Source organism: Tetranychus urticae, unplaced genomic scaffold (assembly GCF_039701765.1).
Source record: "Tetranychus urticae isolate SD_2017Ah unplaced genomic scaffold, NJAU_TeUrti_SD_1.0 Scaffold_4, whole genome shotgun sequence".
In the NCBI taxonomy this organism is placed as follows: domain Eukaryota; kingdom Metazoa; phylum Arthropoda; class Arachnida; order Trombidiformes; family Tetranychidae; genus Tetranychus; species Tetranychus urticae.
The window spans coordinates 872,501-882,500 of record NW_028315836.1 but is presented as its reverse complement, the minus strand read 5'-3'; the positions used below and the strand labels follow the sequence as shown (position 1 = coordinate 882,500).

The 10,000-nt window shown below is 33.9% G+C and overlaps 3 protein-coding genes across 3 annotated transcripts; 1 reads left to right on the top strand and 2 right to left on the bottom strand.

Moving 5' to 3' along the window:
* The first annotated feature begins 2,864 nt into the window (after positions 1–2,864).
* LOC149093060 (uncharacterized protein F54H12.2-like) lies at positions 2,865–4,094 on the top strand. Its single transcript, XM_089269945.1, has one exon. It carries the CDS (start codon positions 2,865–2,867, stop codon positions 4,092–4,094), a length of 1,230 nt encoding a protein of 409 aa, XP_089126071.1.
* A 543-nt stretch (positions 4,095–4,637) lies between these two features.
* LOC149093059 (uncharacterized) lies at positions 4,638–8,711 on the bottom strand. Its single transcript, XM_089269944.1, has 2 exons — positions 7,997–8,711; positions 4,638–7,879 (listed from the first exon to the last, which is right to left on the bottom strand). The coding sequence occupies exons 1-2, from the start codon at positions 8,709–8,711 to the stop codon at positions 4,638–4,640; spliced, it is 3,957 nt and encodes a 1,318-aa protein (XP_089126070.1).
* A 159-nt stretch (positions 8,712–8,870) lies between these two features.
* LOC149093058 (uncharacterized) lies at positions 8,871–9,730 on the bottom strand. The gene is made up of 2 exons (XM_089269942.1): positions 9,591–9,730; positions 8,871–9,513 (listed from the first exon to the last, which is right to left on the bottom strand). The coding sequence occupies exons 1-2, from the start codon at positions 9,600–9,602 to the stop codon at positions 9,004–9,006; spliced, it is 522 nt and encodes a 173-aa protein (XP_089126068.1). The 5' UTR covers positions 9,603–9,730; the 3' UTR covers positions 8,871–9,003.
* Between the last annotated feature and the right edge of the window lie 270 nt (positions 9,731–10,000).

Genomic DNA, 10,000 nt, shown 5'->3' with positions numbered 1-10,000 from the left:
ACTTCAGACGTAATTGCGAGAAACCAACCGTAACTAATCGACTGTTAAATACAAATATTCCCCTTGATACACAAATCAAATTACTCAATGATTTTGTTTCAAGAACAAAAGATAATTTCCCAAACCAACCAGCTACTTCATTTCAATACAAAGATGAACCTAAAGATTATGAAGAGGAAGATTTCCCTCGTGAAAGCGTTTATGAAACGCCTCCACCAAATCCGCCATGGGCAACACCTGCACCTGCTCCAAAACCGGCATGGGCACGAAGTCTAATACCTGCGACGCCTGTACGTCAAACTCCAGCGAAATTAGAAATGGCTTTGCGAAATATCCCTGGACTTTTCAATAAGAAAGGTGAAGTTTTAAGGTCTGGTGGTGATAAGGTATATGGTAGTAGATTGAGCAAGATTGTAGATCATTTAACTAAGGATGCTACCGTTCCACTACCTAACGGAGGCCCCCTTGTTATTCGTAGAATAAGACGAGAGTTTCCTCATTTAGTAAAGCATATTAGAAATCCGCGTGCAATTGACATGATAACGACAAAGAAGAGATGGAATTAAGCAAAATATATTTCGATCCTAAATCACCCGGTTCATTCGGTGGAGTTAAAAAATTGTACCAAGTAGCGAAAGAAGTCAATCCAAAAATCAAGTTCAAAGAAGTTGATGCTTGGATTAGAGATCAAGATACATACAATCTATTCAGAAGATCAATAAAAAATTTCCCAAGATTACCTATTCTAGTTGATAGAATAGATGAGCAATGGCAAGCAGATATTATGGATATGACTTGGTTAGCCAAATCAAACAATAATATTAAATACCTATTAAATGTTATTGATTGTCTTAGTCGATATGCGTGGAGTATTCCTTTAAAAGATAAATCAGCCTTATCGGTTATCAATGCATTACGAAAAATCGAAAGAAAACCTGAAAAACTACAAACTGATCAAGGAAAAGAGTTTGTTAATCGGTACTTGAAAGAATACTTAACAAATAATAATGTTAATCATTTCACATCAACGGATGATGTGATTAAATGTGCGATAGTTGAAAGATTCAACCGTACTTTACGAACAAGGATTTACAGATATATGCATTTTAAAAACAGTCAACAATATATTGATGCTTTAGAGGAAATCATCGATGCATATAATTCATCTTATCATCGAACAATCAAAATGTCACCTAAAGAAGCATTACTTTACCCAAGCAAAGCTCGCAGTAATATCTTTAAAGCACAAAAGAAAAATTTGAAGAAACAAATTCCATATAAAGTTGGTGATTTCGTACGCATAACTCGAGCTAAATCTATTTTTGAAAAAGGCGCAACCTCAAATTGGACAGAAGAATTATTCAAAATAATTAAAGTAAAGAAAACACCTCAAGGATACATTTACAGATTAGTTGATTGGAGCGACGAACCGATCACTTCTGTATTTTATCACGATGAGATATTTCCTGTCAAAGAACCTAATCTGTATAAGATTGAAAAAATCCTTGGAGAACGAATAAATCCACTTACAAAGAAAAAAGAATATTTCGTTAAATGGTTAGGTTATCCTAATAAATTCAATAGCTGGGTACAAAATGTCGAGTGAATACTTTGTTGATGTTGTATCAAATGCAAGTATGGAAATTTACCCTGAAAACACAATATCTAAATTCATCAATCGACTTGCAACTCCATTGCATCTTGATGGTGAATGGTCAGTAGCAGTTCAAGAAGTATTTTACCCTTTATCACATAAACCAATCAAAAGATCAATCAATTACTTCATCTCTTATCGAGGAAGGAGACCAACCGTATCAATAGACTTTGATTATCAAGAAAACGATGATGTTGAAGGAATGCTTAAAAAGCTCAATAAAAGCATATCAGAATCTCATCTTCAAATTGGTTTAGCAGGTATAAATAAACAAAAAGATTTCAAACCACCGGAACTAGTTCTAATCAATGAAGGGGAGCCTACTAAGCAAAAGAAAAAAGTAGTTATTAAAGCCGGAAGAATTCCAGACGCTGAAAAAGGAGTTTACCCTATTTTCTCCGATCACACATTTATACGAGCTTTAGGATTTGATAATAATACGTTCGCCAGCGAGATGCAGAAAGCTGTTGCGGAAAGTTGGGATGAAATCAAAGCGCCAAATCAACCGGATCTTGGACCTAAATCACATTTGATGTTCATCTATTCAGACATTATCCATGCACATTTACTAGGTGATATTTCAGCAAGAGTACTAAGAGTAGTACCTCTTAATCGTGAACCTAGTGATAGACTTGGTCACATGACTTTCACTTCACCTTATTATTACCCTGTACGATCAAACAAAATCGAAGACATAAGTATTGTCTTATGTGATGAAACCGGTAATCAGATTAGATTCAAAACCGGTCGTGTTTTTCTCAGCTTACATTTCAAGAAAACTGTATAAGAATAAAAATTTTTTGATATAGCAAAAATAAAAAATGAATCGTAAAATTTATTGTCCGTGTGATAGTGATTTCACTCAACATTACCGATCCCAAGCAGGTAATGGATACTCCGATATTACGTTATATCGAGGACAGCCTTACCAGCGAGGATATGGTTTTGGTTCTGTTTTTCGAAGATTTGGTGTACCAATTCTTAAATTTCTCGGTAAACAATTTGTTAAAACTGGTGTCGATGTAGGCAATGATTACTTATCAGGTGCTAACTTAAGATCTTCATTCAAAGCTAGAGGAAGGCAAGGACTTAAGAATGCAGCTAAAGAAGGATTAAGTAAACTTGATTCACTAGTTGATCAAGTCGGTACTGGTATAAGAAAACGAAAACGTCGTAAACTAAAAACTAAAAAGAAAGATATTTTCTCATGATGGAGTACTTACATGAATCTTCTTTACCTTCAAGCAAGTCTGAGTTACAGGTATTTAATATCCCTCCTACTCAAACTGCAATTGAATCAAGCTATGAAGTCGAATACCGACCGGTTTCTAGTCTTGAATCAAGTAATTTTTATGAAATAAATGTTCCTTCAAGTGAAGACTTCACTGATCTAGCATCTACAATGATTCATTTGACTGTTTCTGTTACAACCAGTACTCATTTAGCCTTGACAGAAGAAAATCACGTACAAGCCGTAGAGAATTTCGGAAATGCAATATTTGAACAAATCGACGTTTTTCTTGGTTCAGTTAATACTGTCCAAGCAAATAACATGTACCATTATCAAGCATATCTCGAAGATTTATTATTCAGGCACCCTAATTTCTGTGACTCGGGAAGTCAAGTAACAGAAACTGATTTACGTCAACCTTTTGATTTATTTTTCCGCTTACATTCATCAATGTGCGAACAGGATAAATTGCTACTAAATGGTGTGCCATTGACTTTTAGATTTACTAAAAGTCCATCGGGTTTTCCATTAGTGTCCCCTGATGTGACTGAATATAAATTTACAATAAAAAAGTTTTCTCTTTTCATTAAAAGAGTCAAACTTTTCCCCGAAGCTCATAAGAGTTTACTTCAAGGTTTGGATAAAGGTGCTGCTAAATATTTCATTACAAGAAATGATACTCGAAGTTTTGCTATTTCATCTGGTCAAACATCAGTATCGATTGAAAACATTTTCAATGGAGTTCTACCCCGAAGGATACTTATCGGTCTTGTTAAAGATTCAGCTCATTCAGGTTCTATTAAAGAGAACCCATTTGAATTTCTCAACTTTAAAACTAACTATATCGCATTATCAGTTGATGGACATACAGTTCCGAGTATACCGTATACTCCCAATTTTGCGGAAAATTTATTTGCCAGGGAATTCATCAATCTTTATCGATGCTTCAATCAAGATGAAGGAATCCCTCAACTTAACTTATCTAAGGAGTCTTATTTATCAAACTCCACTTTATTTGCATTTGATCTAACTCCTGACGGAAGCATAGGCGCTGAAAATGGAACTTTATCTCTAATTAAAAGAGGGAATATAAGACTTGATATTAAGTTTACCGCTAAACTTGATGTTTCAATTAAAGCAATTGTGTTTGCACAATTTGACAATTTGATCACTATTGATAAAGACCGAGTTGTACGTCTAGATTACTAAAATGCTAACTACAATCGAAATTGAAAACTTACTAAAAGATGTTCCATGGTTCAATGGGGTTTACGCACTGGATCAACTACCTCGATGGATACTCACCCCTAGTTCAGTTATTATTAACCTCGATGAAAGTTATAAACCTGGAAGTCATTGGGTTGCCGTGCACTTCGATAAAAATAAAGTAGCTCACTACTTTGATTCATTTGGCAGACATCCGCAAGGAAATATACTTACTTTTATTGAAGCTAATTCTGACTATTATATTTATAATCCTATCAAGTATCAAGGCAATTTATCAATTGCTTGTGGATACTTTTGCATTCTATTTGTTTTATCAGTAGATTCTCTAAACTCATTTTATAAACTTTTCCGAAAATGTAAACACGAAAGTAATGAAAAAACATTATTTAACCAATTGAAAAAGTATTTATTATAAATAAAAATTTTTTGAACTTAATTTTGCATTATTTTTCTTTAACAAAGTGATTGACAGAAACAGATAATTACAACAGTTGTTTTAACAATTCTATTTAGAAATATTTATGATTATTTTATTTTACAATGACCATAAGCTAATGATTCTAAATTATTCAACCAATATCTTTTATCATCAAGTGGTGATAATAAAACTTTTTTCCTTTGAATCATTTGGATGTTATGATGGTCTGATTGCAATCTTGTAGTATCTCCTCTTATGATATTATGATCATATAAACAATCAACATAGTCTTGAAAAGTGATTTTGTTTTTTAAAACAGGTCTAGGCACTCCTTTAGCTCTCATCTTTATTTCCTTTTCGGTCTTCAAAGCATAAAGCTTTGGTCTAATACCTACAAATTCAGCAATTTGTTCACCTCCCATTTCGTCTTTTAAATAACCTATTTTCTTATTATTGATGTTTGAGTAAAGGGGATGATCTTTGGGATAGTTCGAAAAATCCATGATATGTGCAAAAGATTGAAGGTCAGCACGAATATCATCAGTTTTAATTTCATAAATTAACGAATCAGTGTCAGTGTAAACGAGGTTTATATTTTCCTGATAATGCGGCTTGAAAGTATTATAATGAATTTCATACATTTTAAGTTTCGCTAGTTCAAGAATGCTGAAACCAACGATAATAGGCTTGTCCATTAAAACTTCCATTTTTTGCATCCAAAACAGCATTTTTTCTTCGCCTAGAATCATGAACTTTTTACATTGTGCCTTACGAAGATGTCTTTGAGCCTCAATGTCACGAAGAGCAAGTACTATATTGCGATGATTACGCTTATCTTCGATGGTCTTTCCATAAATTGAATTCACGAGTAATTTCCAGAAATCTCGTTCGAAATCTGATTTAGCAGCTTGTCTTTTTAAAGTACAAAATTCAACATATTCTGCAAGCCATGCTGACTGTTTGAATTGGACCACTCGATGAACTTTTGTAACTTTAAGTCCCTGTGTTAAATAAAACTTTAAAGTACGATAATGGACAACATAATGCTCTTTTTTATAGAAGTTAGTTGTTAATTTTGCAGATTTAACTGGTGAAAATCCTGTTTGTTTTAAGTCTTCCATCAAGTCAGATTGATACCTGCTATACATTGATTGATTTATTTCAAGTTTTTCTGGAGCCAGTGGAAAGTCATTATGTTTATCATGAAGCTCATCTGGATATTCTAGATCAACTTCAAGGATATACCCAATGTCACTATTATCATCAGTTTTGATTATATGCTCAAGTGGAAGAGAACACCATTTGTAATCGGAAATTGGAAGTCTTTGCGACATGGCGTAGCCATAAAGGTTATTAACATCCAAATACAGCAAGTAAGAGTTTGGTAATGTAGGATCATAATTAGACAAGTATTTATTGTTTGCCTTAACGTGTCTTTTTGTAACCATTGTCAGACCACCACGCTTGGCCTTTTCAATGAATAGAAACATATCAACAGAAGTGAAAAGTTCTATCTCGACTTTTGTTAGTTTCAAAAATGCAGACCAGGTGAGACCAGGCGCTGAAAACTGGTGTAATGGATCGAGAGAAAAATATTGCAGAGCCATGCTTCTGAAATTTTCAAAAACTGCAGTAAGAAGTAAAACGTCTACTTTCAAGTAGATATCATGGAGATCTTTTAAGGTTGAACAGTTGAATTTTGACCAAACATGTTTCAAATGGTCATACATTTCAGCAGAAATATTCGAATCAGACAATGTTGATTGGAATGCTGATATGTCAGGCAAGAATCTTTCATTGAAAACTTGGAGAGAAGTCAGATATTCATATGGTAAGGCAGATTTCTTCAGCAATAAGGAGGTATCAATATCTCCGAAGACTTGTTTTAAATATTGATTCTTGCTTTCTGTAGGAATGTTTGATGATAAGTTATCAAGGCTTGAAGGTAGAAAAGCAAAACTATCCACGAATTTGAATTTGCCAAGGAAAAATCCAATGTACTTTTCCATATTGTGTGGAATTATCCTAACAGATTCACTAAAATTGATATCGAGAGCAGAGATTATTATATGCCCATCAAAGTTTTTCAAATTATGAAAAACAACTGGATATTTATTAGGGACTCTGTACTCCAAGTTACATTGCTGATGAGCTGCACCTCTATATTCACCCGTCAAATGATTGTGGTCTCTAACTCGATTTTCTTGCAAGATTTTATGACAAATGTGACAATTTATTGCATCGTTGAAATCTTCTTCTTCTACAGCAGATAAGTTATGATCATAGATTCGTCGTCTTGCCAGTTCTTGATCTAGAAATGTCTCCAAACTTTTTAAACTAATAAGAAACTTTTTACCTGCATCCTCGCCTAAGTAAAAATCACTATGAATGATTTTTCCACACCAGTCTACAACCACATACCCATAGCTACAGGGAACTAAATCAGTTAAGACATGGCTGTAATCATCTCTTTTAACAGACAAAGTTTCAAAATCTGCATAAATGCAAAAAGGAAACTCAACTTCTTTTCTGAAATTGCTCCTTTTGCAGATGGCATGTGAAAGATCAGGCATTTTTATAGCTTGAGGCAGATTTTTTCCACAATCAGATTTGTGTTTCTCCAATTGTTCTTTCAGTCTATATGAGTTGAGACAATTTTCGCATATAAACCTACTTCTGGTTTTTTTTGAGTTTGCGAGACGAGATAGGTCGCTTATAAAGTAATAGTGTTCACCATGTAGAAATAGATTTACATGTTTTGCTTCTTTTATCTTTGACACTTTTAATGGGCAAACTCTTTCGGTTTCAAATGCATAAGTATAAACATTGACAGAAACGTGATTAGCTCTTTCAAATTTTGGGATTTGATTTAAAGATACCATTCCTCGGACCATTGAAAAGTCGTAATATTTTATGAATTGAGTATAATTGCTGATTTTTCCACAGTGAGTTTCCGTTTTATGTAAGCCAATCAGTATACTATACATGAAACAATCAGTTGAACAATCAGGAGAAATTAGGCATTTTTTGTTTTTGAGTCTAGGAGGAAGTTTCGATGAATTACAACCTCCTGCATGCGGAATATATTTTCCAATCAGCAAATCGATATGGTTGATATTAGATAAGATCCATCCAGATCCTCTTTGAGTGAATTGATCGATGCGATCCTCAAATTCCAATTTTGCTGATATTAATGCATTTTCGTTTCTATCAGCAATCAAACCAGAAAACATACCAGATGCAAAATTAATTTTACATGTCCGATCGGAAATCTCTTCGTGAAAAAGTACCTCCAAGTTGAAATAGTATTTGACTGCTTCGAATTCTTTCGTTATAAGAGATATTAAATCTATCGTAGGTTGATTAATTAAATCAAAGAATGATGATAAATCACATTGATGATTGTTGATTAGTCGATAAATCAAGTAGTATTTTGCAAACGCTTTCGCCATAAGTTTAAAACCACAGTATTCATCAGGAACATTAGCTGGATTAGATAGACACATTTTCTTTCCACAAAAAGCTTCATGACGATCTGCACAACTTTTCAAAACATAATTTTTACCGCAAATACCACAGCTATAGTCTTTTTTTCTCTTTATAGGGACGACTTGTACAGCAGAAGAATGACCTTGATCTTCGAGTTGTCCAGTTGAAGAGCTACCTTGATCTTCGAGTTGTCCAGTTGAAGAGCTACCTTGATCTTCGAGTTGTCCAGTTGAAGAGCTACCTTGATCTTCGAGTTGTCTAGTTGAAGAATTCCCATTACCCCATTGATCAGCTGTTCTATTCAGTGAATTACCTCGATCGTTGATTGATGGCAAACGATCTACCTGAGCATATTGAATAACTGATACTCGTGAATTTAAAGGTGAAACTGATAAATCCAGCGGAGATGATGCCAATGTTAAATCCAAAGGAGCTTCTTCTTCATCTGATGATAGTTCAATAACTTCATCTTCATCAGAAGAAAGCTCAATTATCCCTATATCAGCTTGACGAGGGATTTGTTGTGGAGGGTTAGGAAACAAATTTATTTGCTCCTGATCCCTCGACCTTAAGAATAAACATCTTTGACCACGATTACAATTCGATGAGGTTAGACAAATATCACGGCAATCAGGAGTTATTGCAGGATCAGTACGAGATCGTTTTGGGGGCGGCAAATCAAAAACATCCATCCTTGTACAACTTTCATCAGTGCAGTTTACCGTACAAATATGACACAAATATGTTGCTAAAGATGATGATATATATTTGCAACACGGACATTCGAATATCTTAAATGTGAGAAAAAATCGTTAGTTAATGTTCAAAAATCGTTAGTTAATACTATTAAAAAAATAAATTAAGAATCACCAAAAGTAATCAATTGCATAAAAAAGTATTATTGAAATAATTAAGTTGAATGAGTACAGTAATTGAATTTCAAGAGTTACAGTAAATTGAATTTAGTTTTACATTAAATTGGGTTCAACTATATTTCAATCCTCCTAATTTATCAAAATTCTTCCAAATTCTTTTTGCATTATCTGCTTTCGCTCTAACTTTGAGGTATTGCTCAAAATAGGGACCTTTACCGTATTCTTTGTTTTCCATTGAGCGTTGCAACCACCATCGATACTTATTAATAAAATGAACCCATCTGTTCCTCCATTTACGTCCACTACGAATATAAAACAGTAATTTATCTGGATGATCGTCAGGTAATTCGTTTAGATTTGCCAATCTTTCTTTTCTCCTCCTTTTAGCTGCCTGGTTTCTTCTCTGTCTTCCAGTTAATACTTTATCAATTTCCATTGCCTGAGCAAATGGTGGAAGCGGCAGGTCCATTGGTTCTGCAAGATCAAATGGTTTACTTCTAGGATCTAGACAAGCAAATGACGGCATTGGGAGATCCATAGGCTCATCTATTCTGGGTGTTGGAAATGATCTAGGATCAAGCAAATCCTCATCAGCTTCCATTGGAATTTCTTTGGTGGCCTAAAGAAATGAAAAGAAAAAACAAGAGATTCTTTTGGTGATTCTTTCGAGCTTAAATGATTAAGAAAAATACTTACATCAGAAGACATTATGAAAATCAGGTTTGTTAATATCTCCTATCAGGAAGGTTAAAATCCACTTAGGATTAATACAAGAGTAGTATTGGAAGTGAACAGTTCGCTAAACGTTTGATGACCTTATCGATCCAACTCAAAGTTTTGGAATGTATTGACTTGAATAGAGATCAATAAGTATATTTATACTGAGAACGAGAGGTGGAGATTTTGACTCGAAAATTAAATTGTTTCTGTGAACTTCATGGTTTAGATATTGATCATGAAAGTTAGATACACGCTGTTGTGGTAGTTTTCAGCATGATATTTACTGAATAAATCATTAAAATTCATTATAGAATAGAAAGTAAAGAAAGACTAAAAAGTGGCGCCATCTATTGATTTTTTCTCCGTCTAAGCTTGCGAGACCAAAT

Excerpts from the sequence above, each read along its gene's own strand:
- LOC149093059 (XM_089269944.1), bottom strand. The coding sequence starts at position 8,711 with ATGGATGTTTTTGATTTGCCGCCCCCAAAACGATCTCGTACTGATCCT. Across the intron at positions 7,880-7,996 it reads TAATGTTCCTGATGAATACT|ATTTAATATCTCTTATAACG; the intron begins GTGGTTTTAAAC and ends AACCTACGATAG.
- LOC149093060 (XM_089269945.1), top strand. The coding sequence starts at position 2,865 with ATGGAGTACTTACATGAATCTTCTTTACCTTCAAGCAAGTCTGAGTTA.